Here is a 20,412-nt window from a genome sequence, read left to right on the forward strand (position 1 = left end):
AATGATATCCGTAAATACATTAATTAGTAAATTATAATTTAAAACATCCAATGATTATGAATTGAATTAATAAGTACGATAATATATTTACGTACAGCGGAAAGTGGATATTTCGGAAAGTAACTTTGATGCATATCGGGTTCCATATATCCACGGGATCTGCCAATCTTTTCCTTTGCAATTCGTCTCCTCATATAAACACTCTTCAAATACTCGGCCCATGTGGTAATGAGATTTAACGGGGCTGGCGCAGTTCTCGTTCTTGAAAAAACAATATCGACACGATAATATTATATATAAAGATTTTCAAATTCACGGTGAGTGCATAAAAAATTATGCACTTTAAATTTTCTATGGAATTTTTCTCCCTCTGATTAAAAAGTTGGAAATTAAAGGGGAGGAGAGAATTTAATTACCGCTCTATAATTAGAAATGACAAAATCTTAATTTTTATTTTTAAAATAGTCTTTAAGAGAAAAAGAGAAAATTTTGTGGAAATGTAGAAACTTACTTTTGCATCTTACGTACTAGTTTGCTGAGACCATACTTCCATTCGATATCACTCTGTGATATCACCTTGTGATACGTATCGCTCATCATGGCAATTAATAAATTAATCAATACTATAACGCTGACGAGCATGTATAAAGAGAATGAGACCTGTAGAAACAAAAATAATTATTTGTTATATACAGGTACATAAATTTGTTGGCAGATAATGTATAATGTAATATTGATTCTTCACCTTGAAAAAATAAACCGTCCACTTTGGCTGCTGATTGTTTCTGTATGTAATTGCAAAGTCGTCAGTGTCTTTTTTGCCGAAAATAGCGAAGAAAAGATTCTCCGTGATATCGATCGCACTAACTTTCACTGTGCAAACAGAGGAAAAGATCAATCAATTAAATTAGTCTTATCGATAAATTAATCTTACTTGTCATATATATAGAGCTTATGTTATTAAAAATCATAGATTGAATCCTATGCTAATATAGTGGTATAGTACAACCGAGTTTGGTAGGTGTTTATAATTAGTAGCTTCTCAGTAGTAGCTATATATTGCATTTATAGTTGCAAATTTCGCACTGTTCTGATACGAAATAAAAATCATGTGTTACTATTATCTATTCGTCGTCTCATTCTGGTTATAAGCAGAAAAATCGTATAATAAATATATATGTATTTACAGTTCTTGGGCTATTAAATTCTGTAAAGATTCATGCTGACGATAGTCAACTGTGTTATTCATTTTTTTAATAAAAATTGATCAATCAGAAGAAAAATCAGCGAACTTTGTAAAATTTAAAACATGCGATGAGATGATCAGCACAGTATAGATTTCGATGACAGTAAACACTGACAATGAATAATAAATTGCGAAGGTGTTTATATTTGACACATCGGTGAGAAAAGATTTTGAAGTATTAAGATGAATGCGATGAATACGGCTTGCAATATGAGAACTGCATTTTGATTCGCTTTTATGCACCCTGCATAAAATAGGGAAATTAAGAAGAATCGACGAAGAAATTTTTTTCTGTAAAATATTAAGAACTCTTAAAAATCGTAAATCGTATGGGTTCTAAAATTCTCGAATTTCCTTTTTCTTTCTCTATAAATCTTCTCTTTCATTTTATTTTCATGATATTCGACAATCAAAACTTGAAAGGAAATCAATTTCTATAGCTAAAAATAAATAGAATACTTAATTTCTTGATTTCACATGCGATCTAAAATGATTTGTATGCAGATAGAAAAGCGATAAAAAGCAAATTAAAAATTTCTAAACTAAAGTTTGATTTTAAAGCTTATGTATTCATTAGGTACAGAAATGAACCCCTTCGAGAATTCATTTTAATTCAACTACTTTTTACAGGGTATACATTTTGATGATGCGTGCTGGCTGAACTTTACAATGTGCTATGATCGAGAGGTGAATCCAGTATAGGCACCGTACAACTTGGTTCAACTTCACAATCAACGTATGTATCAGCGAATATACATGCTACACGTCAAGTTTATGTGTATGTATATAATGATGTGAGCTTCGAAGGCAGTTTTAACGTGATATCGCGACTTCGCAGCCCTATGTATGGGATACACATCCTATATATGTGTATACCGAGCGCGTCGATATATATATTACACGAAAATATCGTGAGCAATATGATGCAGGCATATAATGATCGGTGCGTGCATCGCATTGCAAGAGAATCGCATTACATAATATTGCGCTATATTTATATAAAAATACATATGTATGTACATAATATCGATAAAACATTCCAGGTGGGAGAAAGATTTATAATGTATAATTAATAATGTTAATGAGAGAGACTAACCGTCAAACGTGACGTAGAACGATTCCTACTCCCCATGGTAGTCTCTAAAACGTGGTACAGGCAATCGATTAGACTATGGATCACAAGGAGCGGGTTTTCGCTAATTAATAATAATTGTACAAGCGAGACGAGATCGAACTAGGCGTTTTATTTCAAAGGTATTGACAAAGGCCTTCACGTGATTGTACGCGATACGGTGATATGTACAAGTTGATGCATGCGATTTGGCAGCGTATTTAAGCGGCGGATTCGCAAAAGCGAAAATCCTTTTCTCTTTCTACCGCGAGATATATATCTCCTTCTGCGACCTTTTCCTTCAACGTTCAAGCACCAAGCAGCTTCGATTTGTCGTTGTCGTTCGATCCTTCCAAGGCCGCTAGCGGATTCGTCTCCGTCGACTCCTTGTTCTCTTCGACCGACTTTTCCTCGACCTCCTCGCCGTAGAGATCCCTGTACTTGCGTCTGACGACATCCCAGTCGACAACATTGTCGATCTTGACAGTGTTACCGAAGGACAATTGGCTGCCGAGTGGACTCAGACGAGTGACCGATAAATTGACACTGTCCTTGTGTCCTATTTGTCTGCCCTTCACTTTGGACAGCCATTTTGCCCCCATTCTAGAACGAGGTGACATGCGAGTACCGGTCATCAGGTGCAGCAGAGAGGGTCGTTGTGATTTCTTGGAGAAGCGTTTCTTGCAGAGCTTGCATAAGTACGTGATCCATGTAGACATGAGATTCAGCGGGGAAGGTGCCGTGGTGGTCCTGTTACATATCAAATATACGGATCGATTAGTGAGTGCGATAGAGATGACGTGCAACAAATAGTTCCTTTTCTTACTGTCTTTTTTTCCTCTAGAATTGTTTCTTTTCTTCTTACCTTACCATGTTTCGAACAAGCTTGCTCAATCCGTACTTCCACTCGATGTCCGATTGAGCTTGTATCCGCTGATAGGTATCGCTCATCATGGCGATCAAGAGATTAATAAGCACCACCACCGACACCAACATGTAAATGCCGAAGGCGAGCTTGAAGAGGACCTTCGTCCACTCGGGCTGGTTAAGTTCTTCCTTGAATTGTTCGTGTGTCGTTTGACCGAAGATGGCGAAGAACAACAACTCGACCACGTATATGGGACTTATCCTGACTGTAAACGTGTTAATAACGTGTCTCGTAAAAGATGTCTCGTGTAAATGCGCGCAAACGTATGCAAAGTTCTCTTCCATTGTTTAAATACATGCTAACGTTGCTAACTACTTCAAATGTCGCGAAATAAATCGATTTCAAGCCATACAAGATATATGCTTGCTGTAATTCACATGAACTCTTTGGTTCTGTTGTTAGAAAAGGTTCAAGCGTCCTAAGAAAAACGCATTTTTTTCTAACGAAACGGTTTCTAATTTTAAGCGCATGAGACATAAGAGGGACTAGGATATTGTGATGTATGTTACGTGCAATTATCCTTAATATGCAAAAAACATCTGAAAATTGAGATACCTTTATCAATAATATTATTATTATGTGACCGTCCGCGTAAACATTAATTAAAGTTAACAATAGAGTCTTAATCCTCTTCATTTGTTTTTATAGAAAAAAATTAATTGATTTTTTTAGTTAAGTTTCATATTTAACTTAAAATTAATGTTTACGATAAGAGGCTTTAAAAAAAATTGTATCGCAACGAGTCGATCGAGATTCTGCATCCTACAAGGTACGCTAGGAAAATTATGGTGTCGCGAATGAATGATCCAACATTCAATGAAGCATCGAGCGAGCGGATGTGGCGGGGATTTGACATTCGCAGGCATCATCCGGTCATGCCGCGTGACTGAGAAGGATATGATGTGTCGACAAAATTGGTTCATACTCATATCTGACAAACAACATCAATTATGCGTTCCTACGAGATTCACGAATCACGTCGGGAATTTACTTACTTAGCTGCTTTTAAAATGCTAGGCAGATGATCGCGCCGGATCGCGCAAGGATCGATCCTTTATGGATGGTCTCGCTCGATCGTCGGGGATTTCGTGTCTGCGGTAGCGATTTACGATTTTACGTAGAAAAACTGTTCGTGACCTGAGTGTGGAGGGTATCTTCTTTACAGAGCACTTTGTATTTAAGTCTGTTAAGTACATAACTGTATCTGATCGCTCGTTTGTTCGCGCTGCTGCGTTTTTTTTTTTTGTTTTTTTTTTTCCACGCAGACTCGCGTTCAGCATCCTCGACGTGGATGACGATCTTTACGTAGACGGATTCGGAACCGTCGGCGCCGGTATCGTCGAGGCGTTGGAAGCTGTCTGCCCTCTCTCGTCCTCGTTCTCGTCCTCGTCGCCCTTCTCTTCCTTCTCCGCCTCATCCTTCTCGAGCTCGTTGCCAGTCAGGGCGAGATACTTCTTCCTGATCGAGTCCCAGTCCACCACGTTTTCTATTCTGGTCGCTGTGTTGAAGGACAGCTGGCTACCTAGCGGGCTGAGGTGCATCACGGAGAGGGTCACGCTGTCCTTCGGACGGACCTGACCTTTCTTAACTTTCGCCAACCATTTTGCGCCCATCTTCGATCTGGGCGATAAACGGCTGGCGTGTTGCAGCCCCATCATGTGCACCAACGACGGTCGTTTACGTTTAGCGGCGCGCTGCTTGCATAGCTTGATGAAGTACACCATCCAGGTGGTGAACAAGTTTAACGGGGACGGAGCTGTGGTAGTTCTGCAACACGCAATCGCGTTTCCTACACGGAGTGCTCCGTTAACCCCGTATGCTTAACAGCGAGAGCTACTTAAGGGACCGCGTCGAGACCGTACGAAAGTTGTATTGTACATTATGTAAAGGCGAACGGTGTTCGTGTCTTGTCGGACGCGCGAATGAACGAGAAATGCGAGTCGCGAGAGATAACGTTACTTTATTTTTAATGGGATAAGAGATAATTCGATATGCTATTTTTAATCAGCGCCCAGTTATCCATATGCTTATCGCGCGCTTAATTCGGGTCTTAAAAGATCGCGGGCTTACCTGTGCATGTTACGGATCAGTTTACTGAGTCCATATTTCCACTCAATGTCCGACTGCGCCTGTATCCGTTGATACGTGTCGCTCATCATGGCGATCAGCAGATTAATCAACACCACTACCGAGACCAACATGTACACGCCGAAGGTCAGCTTGAAGAGGACCGAGGTCCACTGCGGCTGATTGTGCTCGACCTTCAACTCGCCGTGGGTCGTTTGTCCAAAGACGGCGAAGAACAGATACTCGAAGGCGAGTATTGGATTCATCTTTACTGGAATTACGAGGCACACACAACACACACAAGATGTTTCTCGGTAGCTCTAAGAGCTCTTCCTTTCTCTTTTAGCTCATTGCCATTCGTGCCATTATACAGATTCTGGCTACTACTGGTGGGTAGTGGGTACTCGCTATTTTATAACATATATGAATGCACACGTGTGAGGTTCCATAACGTATAATAACGAACGATCGAGCGAGCGAGCGAGCGAACAAACGAGCAAACGGAGGAACGAACATGCTCATGCATCTTTTTATATAAACTCTGGCCATGCTCTGCAGCTGCAGCTGCGGACTAATGCAGCGCCGGATGCATGCCATGACAATTTCTCATTGCAGATTGCGTTCATCGTCGAGTACGTACTGCCACTCGATCTCTCTTCAGATTTCGTCGCTCGAATTCGTCTTGCTTTTACATCCGATTCGGATGTAATCGCTTCGCGTGACTCATATTTCTGTTTTTTTTTTTTTTTTTTTTCTTTTCTATTGATCTACTCGTAAACGATGAAATTTTTTATGCGCGTTTCAGAACGCGTGACCAGGATCCAGTGTCTTGCTAAATTTATGGAAAGAGATGCATTTATCGATGCGCTTCTTTCTCGAGGCAGCCAGTGGTCGAACGATCGGCGTTTTATCGTACAATCGTGCGTATACCGTGCTGAATGAGAGAGGGAGGACGCGGGTGGAGATTTTGAAATATACCGCACATGTTTGTAGTGGATAAAAAAAAATGCGGCATGCAGCTCGCCTCCCCCTTGCATGTCTGGCTTACGCGAATCTTCAAAGGCGGACGCGATGTATATCGCGTATAAATGTTGCTTGCATGCAAGGACACGGGAGAGGGAGGGAAAAATCTTTTCTTGCTCGAAAGGCTACCTTGTAACGATCTGGTTTGAAAAAAAATAAAAAAGAAACGCAAACACGGGCAAGTCTTTGTGAAACGGATGAAACAGTCCATAAAGATCGATCTTGAAAATCACACATAAAACGCGTGCGATTGATGCACATCATTCATGAATTGAGACAACATCGGCGTTCACTAGCATAGAAGGTTCTAGTAACCTTCTAAATAAATATAGGTAATATACAGATACATAAAAACACACACGTACATGTACACATATGTGTGCGTTCATGTATGTACATATATATAAACATATACGTACAGCGAGACATGGGGATGCACACGAACAGAGGCTGTGAAAGAAAACACGAGCACATATGCTCCGACCAATAATGCTAATCGATATCTAATCAATTGCATAGACAGAACGTTGTCTAAGATCAATATAAGGTATTCATTCGTTACGCTGCGACGCAGTCACGTAATCCAGATCTGAACCAAGAAAATATATTTTTCAAAAAATATCAAAAAAATTTTTAATCTTATAATTTAAATAATTAATTAATGATTTTTGCAATATATGTGTGTGTGTGAATAACATCATCTTTATTATAATTAGATATTAACGAACTTCATCGATTATTCTCTTTCTTCATATTTTTAGTGTCGCTTCCGAATCGCAGCATACGAGATGAATGACATCGAACGAGGAATGATATTCGTTGCGTATCTTTTCTGTTTCCTTTGTTCTTTTTTTCATCATATCAGGCAGCAGTCTCAGCAGACAACATACACACGCACACACACTGGCCAAATGCACGATGCACGATGCACGATGCAGACGAGACGACACCGAGATGGATCGTGTCCTGCATTCAGTTTCGCGTGTGCGATTGTTGTTTAGTTCGCTTTCCGCTCGGTTGCTTCTGATTAATCTTTTCTCAACCAGCAAAACTTACTATCTCTGTCGTTATCGTCACAACACTCATTCTTTTTCCTGTAGCGGCCGTAGTGACGAGGAGGCGCCGTTGGTGGCGTCTCCATCATCCATTCCGTAACATTGGCCAACATATCTATCATTGTAATTCATTCGATTATGATTTCGTATTGTTCCGCATGTCTCTGAGTATGATCGATATAAAACAGACTTGCTTTGGAATTTCGAGAAATAATAATTATAAAAAATATCTATCGCGCGAATTGATCACAGCATCAATGAAACTTTTTCAGACGGGAGTAAATTTCGCGGAAGAATGGGGAATATTTTTTGGGGGTGGACAGGCAAGGGAAATACATTTTTGCTTTGCAAGCTGATATAAACTAGTCACCGAAACTTGCAAAATTTCCGCAGAATTTCCGCACTTTAGATTTCAACGTTACATGCATTTGTAACATCGAAATCTAAATACATTGAGATTATATACAGTTTTACAATTCGATATAAAAACTATATATAAACTGACAATGAAAATGTGAAAGGAACGCGGTTTTACCAATTTATGCAAAGGGAATATATAAAGGAAACTGTGTCGTTATTTATAGGTATCCACGCGAATTAGCACCTGCGTGGGCGAAAGCACTGTCTACATCCTGTTCATAGAACCAGTACCGCGTCGAAGCGATTGCCAATCTAAGATCTAGCCCTACGTAGGTATCTACATGATGTATCTACGGTATCTACAGTATATATGTGCGCGCATTTATATATTATATCTTTTATAAATGGAGGGAGCTGTAAAAAATCAATTAATTGCGCCATCAGCCCTGGATTGGCGTCAAATTATACAGTAAAACAAGAGATCGATTGAAGAAGGGAAAATATAGAAAGTTCGAATCTCGAACTTACCATCGTGGAACGGCTTCTTCGATTTTCTTTCCTCCGCGCGGGCCTCCTGCGGCGACTGATAGTTCTTGAATGCCTGGTTGAGCGCGACGAAGTGCATGGAGAAACCGAAGACGAAGATGGCCAACACCGCGAGAAACCTCGCGAGATCCTTCATGAGATTACCGATAATGATCGCCCAGGGTCCGAACAAGTGATGGAACGACAGAAAGTCCAGTATCTGCACGCAAGCTAAAAGGAAACTGAGGGCAAAAAGCTGATTTCTCAGGTAGAGCAGAGTCGGCCAGTACTGTTTCTCGACGATTACGAATCCCATCAGGTGAAACGCCACGCCAAATATACCGAAGAGCAGTACTGCCAGCTTGATCCAGCCCAGACCGCTCTTGTCGCTAGGATTCGTCAGCTCGAACAGCAACAGGCCTGATAGCATCACCAGCAGAAACCACTCGTACCAGTACGGTATCAAGTTCGCCCTCACCACTGGATAAATCGGCGTGATGCCGACCAGCAGCAGCAAGATCATCAGATAGATGTGCGATGTGAGATAAGACATGAACTTGATGATGGGCACGTTATTATACTTGTGCCCGAGCGGAAGAGCGAATACTACCCAGACGGGCGGGCAGATGATGAAGGCGATGAATAGCAGAATCGTCCGGAAGGCGTTCCAGTTCAAGCTACCCTGCCAAAGTTCCTGCAGGTAACGCTGCACCACCGTGTGCGCGATTACCTCCTTTTGCTCGTTCTCGATCAGCACGTCCAGGAACTCGACGTTTCGGCGATCCATCGACGTCAAGATCCTCCCGGCCGAATCGGCACCCGCTGCCAGAGCAAGCAACTCGGTCGCCATCGCCTCGCACTGTTTCCCGGCCGCGATCAGATCCTTGGCGCGTTCCTTTTCCTTCTCGGAGAGCTTCATATAAATATTAGACAGCTTGGCCGCCGTGTCCACTGGTGCAGGTGACACCAAAACAAATTCTTCTATCGGCTTGTTGTTGTGACTCTTGCTGCAGACCATCATGTTGTAGACAAACTGTAAATGTAACAGTTTGTTTGAATTAAAAAATTGATTTGAACGAAAGAAAGGAAGGTTTCTACAATGTTATGTTCTTGATATCGCTGTAATAATTATTAATTGATGAAACGAATTTTATCATGCATTTTATTTATATCCAAATATTTTATAGTTAGATTATTATTTTTATATTAAATTATACAAATTTCAAATTTTTATTTTTTGTTCTAAATCACGTAATAATTACATCATGACGTTCTAAATTTTTTACACTATCTTACAATTGAATCTTCAGATTTTCTGCTCCATTTTAAATTGCGATCAATAAATTTAGATAGACATCATGTTTTATGGATGTGATAATTCTAGTCTTAGATTCACAGTCCTCTAATTATCATGAAGCTTGATTTATCGTATTGGTAAAGTTTTTTGCAACGATACAACTGTGGGATTTTATGCGATAGTGATACTTGTTTTAAAATTATTTGAGCTGAACGCGTATATTATCAATAAATTTTCGATCACGAAGCCGAAGTAACTACACTACACCTCGCGTGCGTATCTAACATTAAAGTTCAAATTTATTAGTTCGATTTGCCGACTTTGTCTGAGAAAATTAGTAAACTTTCTAAATGTCGTGCATCTCTTGATTCCACGAAATGCTACTACACGTTTTGAGGATTTTAAAGTATCTACCTTCTAATAATTCTACCACAATACTGAATTTACGATATTATTGTACGTTTTTTAATTAAACCGTGATATTCAGAACGTCTTTTAATTACATCATGATATTTATAATAGAAACCTTTTCATCAACAAAAATTTAAAAAAATTTAAATAATTTTATGTAATAATTTATGTTATTATTTAATATAACAAAATTAAAAGCAGTTATATTTTACGTAATTTTACGCTCACATCATATTATAAGATATAAAATATAATATTCGTAACTACTCAAGAAAATTTCCAAAATTCTGACGTTTGAGAAATTTCCTCTTTTTTTTCAGAGTTTCCAAGTTATTCTGTTTATCGATTACAATCATCTTACCCTTCTATCATCCATCAGGGCATACGTATCGTGCTCTTTCTCCATGAGATACTTGAGTACATCGTTGTGACCCTCGGATGCTGCAAACCAGATCGGAGCGCAGCCAAGATTTGTCTCGGTTTTCGGAGATGCACCGCCCGCTACGAGCAATTTGACGACGTCCAGATGACCGGCGCGTGCTGCGCAATGTAGCGGTGTCCAGCCGTTCTTGTCGGTCGCGTTTATTTCCGCTCCCTGGCCCAAGAGAACCTCCACCATTTGATAGTGACCGTGGGTCGCCGCGATGTGTAATCCAGTTTTGCCGTAACGATCCGCGCTGTGCAGCAGCTCCGCCGATCTGCTTAACAATAGGCCCACGACAGTTATATGACCGCCGAAACAGGCCAGATGCAAGGGGTTCCATCCGTTTTCCGTCGTCGCTGCATCTACCTTTAAGTTTTTAAAGCTCATGTAAGTTTAATATTTTTAATTTTAAAATTAATTTTTCTATATTCGCACAGATCCAAACAAAAAATAGTGATTGAATCGTTGTAGCATTAAACTCTTAAATTTGTTTGGCTAAAGAATATATCATTTAGATTTTTTTATTTGACAATGAGTGATGCATAAACTAAGATTATATTAATTAAAGTTAATCAATTAAACTTCTATAAAACATAATGTGACAAAAATGATTCATAATTGATCGAAAGTTTTATCGAATTACCTGAACTCCGGCAGAATTGAGAAGAAGTCGCACGACGTTCTCGTTTCCAGAATAAGCAGCGAGATGAAGAGGAGTCATGCCGGATTCTGCTCCCAATTCTCCTACCAGAGAGCCTCCGGTAGGTGGATCAGATTTCACAGTTCCAGGTATATGAGTTAGTAATTCTCTAACCGTATCTAGAATCAATTAAGAATATATTTGTTAATGATTTATTCGCTACTTATAAAAGCATGTGGAAATTTTGCATAAAATATATTCGCAGTAGCGTAAATTCGTTTAGCTTTTAAAATCTCATTATCTTTTTAGCAAAGTTATATAAAGAATATATATAACCAAAATTATTCCAATTAAATGTAATTAATTTAATTTAATAACTTAATTTGTCGTCATTAACGTACATCAATATTAATCGATATATTAATAATGTAGTTAATATTAGTAACTATAAATAAGCGTGATATTATTATTGTCTTATTTTTACTCACCAGCTTGCCCGAAGTAAGCAGCAACGTGAAGCGCCGTAACGCCGAGCTTCTTGCTAACTATCCTAAGAGACTGCGATGATCTCATCACTTCGAGTACCTGGCCATGACCGTATTCAGCTGCCAGATGAACTGCAGTGAAACCCGCGCGATTCTCGTCGGAGCAGGACGCTCCGGCTCTAACTAAGACCTTCACCACCTCGGCGTGTCCGCCTTCCGCTGCCAGCTGCAACGGTGTCGCGTCCGTCAATTTATTTCTGGCAGTTATCACGCCCTGTCTATCAAATTTCATCAGTTCCTCGATCACTCGGACGCTGCCTTGCATCGCGGCGATGTGGGCGCAAGTATTGCCATCCTTGGTACAGGCCATCACGAGACTGGGATGCCTCTGCAGAAAGAGTTGCACCACTTCGGCAAAGTTGTTCATAGCCGCGGCGTGGATCGGCTTCTGTCCCTGGTCGTCCGTGGCGTCTATATTGGCACCGAGTTCCAGTAAAAGCTTGCAGACTTCCAACTGACCGGCTCCCGCCGCCAGATGTAGGGGAGTCTGTTTCCTGAGGGTGAGCACGTCTATCGCAGCGCCGTGATCCTGGATGAGAAAACGAACGAGATGCGTGTAACCGTTCATGGCGGCCAGATGTAGGGCGGTTCTTCCCACGCGAGACTTAGAATTTATGAAAGCTTTGTTTGCCAGTAGCGCGTCGCACACTTGCAAGTAGCCGTGCTCGGCGGCTAAATGCAGAGCGGATCTACCCTCGAGATCGAACACGTCAACTCTGCCGTGATTGGCGAGAAGAGTCGTCACCAGTTCCATATGGCCTCGATTGGAAGCGATCAGCAACGGCGTCCAACCCACGGCGTTCTGCCGGTTCAAAGCCTTTTGCACATCTGTGGCCGACATCCGGCTTATCATCTCTTCCAGAATCTCGTTGTTGCCCGCGAGAGCACAGTGATGGAATGCCGTTTCCTGAGCCTGTTTGGTTTGCAGCGAGACGTCCGCGTTGCTGTCGAGAAGGGCGCGTACGACGGCTCGATCATCACCGGGGACTATGACCTCCGAGGGTTCGATCTGAGCGGCGTAATGAAGAGCGCTGGCACCGTCGTTAGTTTGACTGTTCACGTAGGCGGTCGCCACTTCCGGACCCTTCTTCTCCTTTACAAACTCTATCAAGTGCCGAACCACATCCGCTCGGCAGCCCCTGCAGGCTAAATGCAAGGGCGTCTCTCCATTCTGCGAAGAAAATAAGAGTATATAATAAATATAATATAATATACATATAATAGAAATAAGTTATTCAACAGTTATTAAACGTCAAAAAATTTATCGTATATTTTGACATTGAGAGATATCTTTGAAAAATAGTGAAAAATAGTATAAATTATTTACATTAATATAAATTATTATTTTTCGTTGCACAGGATGCTTAATTATTCAATTGTTTAATTATCGTAACATTAAGCATAAAACAAATGCATTTAGAAATTAGAGATCTTGACTCTTGTTTTGTCGACGTACTTTCGACTTAAACATCGGATCTCCGCCGTCGTCGAGAAGCAGAAGAAGCGTCACTAAATTCCCATAACTGGCTGCTACGTGGACAGGTGTTTGCCCGTCGTCAGTTGTCAAATTGGGTCCTGCTCCGGATTTCAATAACATCAGAGCACATCTGTCACCGTCGAGCACCCTGGCGGCTATGTGAAGCGGAGTTTCCCGAAGTTTTCCACCCCTCACGTGCACTTCTGCACCGTATCCTAAAAGTGTCTCCACGACAGCCGGTTTGGCACTTTCCACGGCTATATGGAGCGCCGTATAATTATCGTTAGTTATCGCGTCCACCTGTTTAGCAAAACGCGAAAAAAATGAAAAATGTAAAATGAAATTTGATGTTTGAATTGAGAGAAAGTATTTTAAATTATACTAAATCAAATTTCTCGACGAATTTGGAATGAATATTCTCCAACAAAATTCTAATAATTTTAATATTATAATAGTAAATATATAAGATTAAGAAATACATGGATGATATCCATGTATTCGAGAGAAAATGAGTTTTACATATAAATTTCATTACAGGATTGATGACAGGAAACTTACCTTCTCTCCACGTTGCAGCAAAGTGCTAATAATACCCACGTGACCGTATCTCGCGGCTGTATGAATGGATCTAGCGCCTCGTTTGTTTGGCATATGCAGATAGACGCCCTTCTTGAAGAGCATAGTGGCACATTCCGAGTGCCCGTTCAGCGATGCTATATGCATCAGAGTCGAACCGTCTTTCGTTCTTTCGAAGATACTCGCTTTGAATTTATCAGCCAGCAGTTCGATGATGGAAGCGTGGCCGTTCTCTGCGGCCAGATGCATCGGAGTTCGATCCTGATGATCGGTGATCGACGCGGAGGCTCTGACACCGTAAAAATATTTCACCAAAGTTTCGTCACCTTCGGCGCTCGCTATATGTAACGCGGTTTGTCCATCACCCTGAAATAAATGGTGCACGCTGATATTTCTCAAATAGAATTATATATGCATTATTTAACATTGCGTTACACGTAACTCTATAAAAGACTGCATATGGAGACCTGAGTTTATATTTGATCTAAAAAGAAATTAGAAAAATTTTCACCCTTGTATACTTTGCACTAGATATAAATAAAAAATATATATTTAATGAGACAAGTTACTAATAATAATTAATTTTCATTTTAATGATTTTAATCATTTTATCTTGTTTCTTAATATTATTCATTGTTTTGTATGTAAGAATATAAAAATGCGATATTTCTATGAGCACCTAATGCCAGTAGCTTCTCTTAATACGTATCGTCGTTGACTGAAAGTTTAATCCTGCCTACAATATTATCCTTGCTCGACGCAATGCGGTTAATCTCATTACGCATGCATGCCCTCATACACGTATCCGCAATTTTTTTTGTGACACAATTAAGACCTTAAGACCTTTGCATTGCTGAACACATTATTACGCGTCAGCAAAGGAAAGGTTAAAGATCATAAAATAATTTTGTAAGGTGAATGCTATTACAGTAAAAATAACATTTAGAATTTTTTCGTAAATTTTACGAAACTGTTTTGTTCTCAATTATTACTCATGTAGGTACATAATCTCGCTGTTCTCTTTAACGATGTTTGCAGCAATTTGTAAGTCATTCCTATATCGTGTATGATCGATCTCGCCAAGTTTTGTACTCAATTTGCATGTAGCGTTAAGCTTAACTTAGAATAGATAGCTGCGGTATACTTGATGCTTTGTGTTTAACTTATAGCTTCCTTGTAAATCTGCTCGTAAATCTTGTATCAAACTTCTGTTGATTTTATCAAATTTGAATTAGATAATTAGATAATAAAAATATCTCGTTATATATATCCAAAATTCTTGAAATTATCTATTAATACGAAAAAAAAAAATGGAAGGAAGAATTCTTTCCAACTGAGATAGTGTTGAAAAAAAAATGATTAAGAACATTGCGTATATAATAGTTTGTTAAAAACCGGTAAAAAGTTCGCCTTGCAGCCTATAATTTGCAAACTTAGAAGTACTGAAAGTACTTATTACTTATGTAATCGTCAAAGTTTAAACGACACGAATTGATTACCGGTTTAATTTTGCGCTTCATTTAGGATCTTCGTGCTTTAATGAATGTAATTTAACGTACATTTTGCATGTCGACAGGCGCGCCGTAATCTACCAGGATCCGCACCATGTCGATGTCTCTTCTTCTAGCGGCCAAATGCAACGCAGAATCACCTGCTGGCGTGGTGGCCCTCAGCTGATCAGGCGCTTGCTGTGACAAAAGTTCCCGGCACATCGATTGATTGCCAGCTTCGACTGCTAGCAAAAGAGGTATTTTTCCTTTCTGCGGCGAGAAACGAGATTTGAAAAGAATTACTGAGAGTAAAATATTTTCTTCTGTGAAAAGAAAGGTATTCAATATAGTGTAATGTAAGACGGAAAAAAATGACGTAAATGTAAAAAGAAAAACAGGTTTTAATTTATTTTTATATTTGAGATAACTTACATAGTAATTACTACTTCTAAGAAATTCAAAGAATAATATTTTATTTTACCATCTATTTTCAATTTTATAAATATTATCAATTTATGTCATTTATATAGAAAAACTTATTATAACTGTTATAAGGGAAAAGGCGTCATAAAAGATATTGCTATCAATCTCTCATATAAGAAATCTCTTTCGACAGGTACTATCGTGACAGGTGACACGAACATTTTTCGTGTTTGTCCGAAGCACACATATCTAAATATGCGCATCTCGTCTCGATACATCATGGCTATTGTTTTTTTCCTGCAGACGGCGAGGATCGCCGTGACTGTCGGCATTCGTCGACGCCTCCGGATCGGTGGCGTCGTACTATCGCGACAAGGGTGTATGACAGAGAGAAAGACAGAGAAGGAGGCAGGGTGGAAAAAGCAAACTGGAGAAGAGTTATGGCGCCGTTCGGTACCAGGTAGCGATCTCTCGGCTCGCGGCACCTGTCACGCGAGAAACGCGGACGCGAAATGGGAGCATCGTGCCGCGGTTTATTGCAGAAAAACCTCTATCTTCGTTCGATTTGAAGTTTTGGGGCCAATGCAAATTTACCGTAGTGTCGCACGATTATAAAAATTCGTCCTGACCGAGATGATCGACTTAACGACAGTTTTCGGACCCTTCGAGAAGCGAGATTACATTTAATCGGCGAGCTTTATTGCTCGTCCTATGTATGTTGCGCAAGTTTGTGAAATAATATTGTTGCACTTACCCCGTCGACCTTTAGCCTGATGTCTCGTCCGGCAGTGCCTAATAAAGCTCGTAGAATCGACGTCGCGGTACCCGTTTGCCTTGATGCCACCAGATGAACAGCTGTTTGCTGTCTTGGCTATGTAAATATGTAAATGTTTTAAAAAATTACCGATAATTCATATGAGGAAAACTTCGTCATAGAATTCGCGTGATAATTGTATAATGGTTATTCTGACATTTAACTGGAGTCCAAATAAAATAGTCATGGTATTTTTCTTGCTATTTCTGTATCTAAAGAAATAAAATACAAAGATTAAATCTTGTGCAATTATTGGAAGTGAATTTATTCTACAGAATAATCTCTTTCAATATGATATTTGTATAAGATAATCGTTGCAATGGATCTCTCATATTTTTTTTAAAATTACAAGAATGAATATTCGTACCCCTCCCGTGGCGTAAGGATCAACACCTCTCTTGGACAGCAACAATTTAACGACATCCTCCCTCGAATACATAGCAGCGATATGGAGAGCATTGTAATTATCCTGCAGAAAGTGTGATAAAATATCTTACATTCCAGAAAGTCTTTATATCTATCTATCAGAAAATCTTACACATAAACTGGTTAATTATAAAATTAATATAACTTTATTTTCTTTCTCGAAAAGCAAAATAGCATTTTTAATTAGTTGCACAATTAATCGTTCAACTTCACCGATTCTTTTAAGTATTTGTGAGAGAAAGCGATATTTGAGAAGAACGATATGATTATCAGCAATCATTTCGGTTGACCCAGGAAGATAATAAACAAACTTTTATGAAAATAGAATAATGAAAGCCATAAAAATTTTGCTCTGCCGCACCCGCAAATTCGAGCTAGTATTTAATGATAGATTTCAGACTTTCAATCATGCGTATCATGTATTAGCATGCTATTCGAAAATTATATCAGAATCATCGTGGGAGTGGTAGACAGTAAATCGATAGTAGCGAATACGTAACATCTTGCATATGTTTGCATAATGATAATATAGTCAATGCTCGTTTCTACCTTTATTTTTCTTTTTCAAAACGTTTGTAACATGTATTGTGACATAACGCAAGTAATAATGTCAATTATGTTGGTGAAATATTAATTTTTTATATTTGTATAATGAGTTTATAATACGATTATAGTAGGATTTCATCTGTATAAATAAATAATTAAAGACAATACACATTATATCGGCATAAATTCTTAATGGAGATTTTAAATAAAGTAATTGATAGCTGTGCGATGATGCGTGACAAAATGTCTATAATTAATAATCAGGCCGCAATATGTGTTAAGTCAAGTCACTCGAGGAGATAAGAGAGAGGAAAAGCAAGTCGAGAGAATTGCGTGAAGAAAAGCCAAGGTTAAGGGACTTGTGTTTACTGACCAAATGGACAAGACGGGTACTCGTGTAAAGGTATATAAGTAGGTCAGTCAGCCGCCTATCAACTTCAACGAAAAAGCAGTCCGATTCTTAGAATAGATTAAAGTTGGAACTTTCGCTAGTCATCACAGATTTTAACTGCAATGGGTTTTTTTTGTGCCTGACAGAGGGTCAATTATATAGCGCGCTTAGTGTAACCTTCTGAAAGTCATTGAAAATATCACCGGAAGGACTTGTAATATTGATTTCGAAAAGTCTTATACGTCAGAAGATTAATGTTACGTTTAATTACAATGGTTTTCACGTCTGATAAAGGGTTAATTATCATATAAGGTAATTAACATATAAGGTATAAGGCTTAATGTAACTTCTAAAAGTTGCGGGAAATGAATCACCGGAAAAAACTATGAGTACTTCTTATTCCCTTATTACGAGTACCCGTTTTGTCCGTATTCGGTCAGTAGGCGTAAGCTCCTTAACCTTGGCCCTCCTTCACGCAATCATTCCCTCCACTTGTTTCCAACCCCTTCGAGTGACTTGACTTAGCACAAATCGCCTGATCATTAGCTGTACATGTTTCGTGGCACGCGTCACCTTCGCGGCTATTACGTGCCAGTGCCACGTAATTCAAGCACGAAGACTTATCGCGACGGCAATGAATAAACAAACGACAATGAATCAAATGTTTCCTTTTCAGATGGAGTATTTTTCGAAAAATTCATGTCTTCCTCGATTAACATGTTCTTTTCTTCCTTTTCCGAGATTATATATAATTTATTTATTTTTTATCAAGTAGATGAAGAATTTTCTTGACTATTAAATGACTATTTTTAAATCACACGTTCGCGATTATGGAGTACTTACATTGTTTCTGGCGGTCACGTCGGATCCGAGCTCTATCATTCGATCGAGCAACGCGCTGCGGTTGTCCTTCACTGCGTACATCAACGGCGTCATCCCCGTCATCTGCAAAATTAAAAGTCTTCGTCTAAGAGCACACAAATTTGTTATATATAATGTATCTTATGCAAAATTTGTCGCTAAAATTTTCTAAGAATAAATCGTGCGAGAGATTTTATCCATAAGAACTTTACATTCTTCCCTTGTGTCTTAAGTCTTAATTAAGTACATTGATTTTTTTACAGCAATCATATATCGATGGGACTAACCGGGTCCAGAACACCGGCGAGGGGGACGATGAAGCCATCCTCCCCCGCACTTTGCACCGCCTTCTCCAGAGATTTGAGCAGCTGGTCCACGGGGGCCCATTCGCCGCGCGCCGCCAGGCCCAGGAGCCTTTGGGCCCCTTCCCTGGCGGTCGCTCCGGCGGAGCTGGGCTTACTTCCGGGCTGCGAAGGTTCTCCTCCTCCGGCCACGGCGCCATTGCTTCCGGTCGAGGCCGAACCACCATCGTCCTTCCCGCCCGTCGGGCTATCCTCTTTGTTGGAGGGATTCTTCTTGTCGTCCTTGCCTCCCGGTGGCTTCTTGCTGTTACTGCTCATGCTATGCCGTACGATCCCTTCGCGCGGAACGCGAGCATGATTCGCTCAAGTGATTCACTCTCGTTCGAAATTGCACATCGTTAACGATACACGGGAACAGCGAGGAATAAATAAACGGCCACCAGATAGATACTTCATTGTTTAATGCGACATGGAACACTCGGCAAGTGGAAAGTAGAATAATGCTCACGTTTATCACATAACGATTTCTCCTCGTGCTAAGGCGAGGAAAGGCAGTTTTGCTTCATTGATAGAAAATAATAGTTCCGAGAATCGAAATATATCTGGATAAAATGATTTCTACTTGATATATTCGTCTTCGTATTTCGCATAACAGTATCGTCCTGATACACGAATGGCAGATTTTCGCACAATTCTCGACACTAATTATTTTATTATTCGAACGAAAATATTAACGGTACCAAGCAAGTGTTAACGGCACGGTTAGTCTAGCGATTCTGAAGACGCTACGAAACTGAGAGGGTCGAAGAAGAAGAGAGAGGGTTGCTTTTCCTTCGGGCCTTGCTCGCTCGACCAATCGCCGACTCGTTCTCCGTGTTTCATTAGGGTAACGTTGCACCAATACTTGCTCACCCTTGATCTGCACGGATTGCAGACCTCTCGCACACAGGGGTAAATCTCGTGGTAGGCCGTGCTAGTCGTCGTTGGTAGCAGCTAACGGAAATCAAGCAAGAGGTGGTGGTTCAGGTCGAGGAAGGGCGAGGAGTCGCGGAGGGGCTGTTATGGCTGCCGCCGACACGCGACTTCCGGACCAGCCTGGCAGGCACGCTATCCGTCTATCTCGAGTCCACCGGACTCTGCCACGGCTCTGAATAACGTCCCTCAATTCCTTTTCGCTTTCGCTCGCCCGAGATTAAAAAGACTTGCTCGTGCGTGGTCTCTATTTTTCGCTCTCTCTCGACATGCTTTCTGCTCTGGTATACACTTTCGGCGTACAGGGAAATGTAAGCCGCATGATAAGAACGTGATAAGTTACTTAATATAGTTGAATATACTCCTGCGAACTAATTAGTTTTGAAAAATAGCCCGGAGATGTTAAACAAATATTTTCTTTTTAAGTACGATAATTGTCGAGAAAGTATACTTACATCATATTACAAGAAAACTTTAAAACTTGAGAATAGAGTTTTTTCAA

General features: G+C 40.0%; 1 protein-coding gene across 5 annotated transcripts in view; it reads right to left on the minus strand.

Annotated features, from left to right (window-relative positions):
* Nompc (no mechanoreceptor potential C) overlaps nucleotides 1–20,412 on the minus strand; it is an 84,043-nt gene that overhangs the window by 520 nt on the left and 63,111 nt on the right. The window contains exons 1-14 of one of the 5 annotated variants that reach the window (XM_083053543.1): nucleotides 18,924–20,392; nucleotides 18,619–18,720; nucleotides 16,780–16,881; nucleotides 16,353–16,469; nucleotides 15,245–15,445; nucleotides 13,668–14,051; nucleotides 13,089–13,409; nucleotides 11,576–12,803; nucleotides 11,091–11,266; nucleotides 10,385–10,813; nucleotides 8,319–9,348; nucleotides 746–873; nucleotides 512–660; nucleotides 96–261 (exon numbers count right to left, since the gene is read on the minus strand). In XM_083053543.1, coding sequence (XP_082909669.1) covers nucleotides 96–261; nucleotides 512–660; nucleotides 746–873; nucleotides 8,319–9,348; nucleotides 10,385–10,813; nucleotides 11,091–11,266; nucleotides 11,576–12,803; nucleotides 13,089–13,409; nucleotides 13,668–14,051; nucleotides 15,245–15,445; nucleotides 16,353–16,469; nucleotides 16,780–16,881; nucleotides 18,619–18,720; nucleotides 18,924–19,256 — 4,866 coding nt within the window. In that variant the 5' untranslated portion in view covers nucleotides 19,257–20,392. Of the gene's footprint in view, nucleotides 1–95; nucleotides 262–511; nucleotides 661–745; nucleotides 874–2,342; nucleotides 3,108–3,222; nucleotides 3,491–4,500; nucleotides 5,053–5,355; nucleotides 5,624–7,431; nucleotides 7,546–8,318; nucleotides 9,349–10,384; nucleotides 10,814–11,090; nucleotides 11,267–11,575; nucleotides 12,804–13,088; nucleotides 13,410–13,667; nucleotides 14,052–15,244; nucleotides 15,446–16,352; nucleotides 16,470–16,779; nucleotides 16,882–18,618; nucleotides 18,721–18,923; nucleotides 20,407–20,412 lie in introns of those variants that run through there. The other 4 variants (XR_014426761.1, XM_083053541.1, XM_083053540.1 and 1 more) reach the window with 4 other exon arrangements.

Source organism: Prenolepis imparis, unplaced genomic scaffold (assembly GCF_030444845.1).
Source record: "Prenolepis imparis isolate NDT839.2.m4 unplaced genomic scaffold, iyPreImpa1.0 SCAF_13, whole genome shotgun sequence".
In the NCBI taxonomy this organism is placed as follows: Eukaryota; Metazoa; Arthropoda; class Insecta; order Hymenoptera; family Formicidae; genus Prenolepis; species Prenolepis imparis.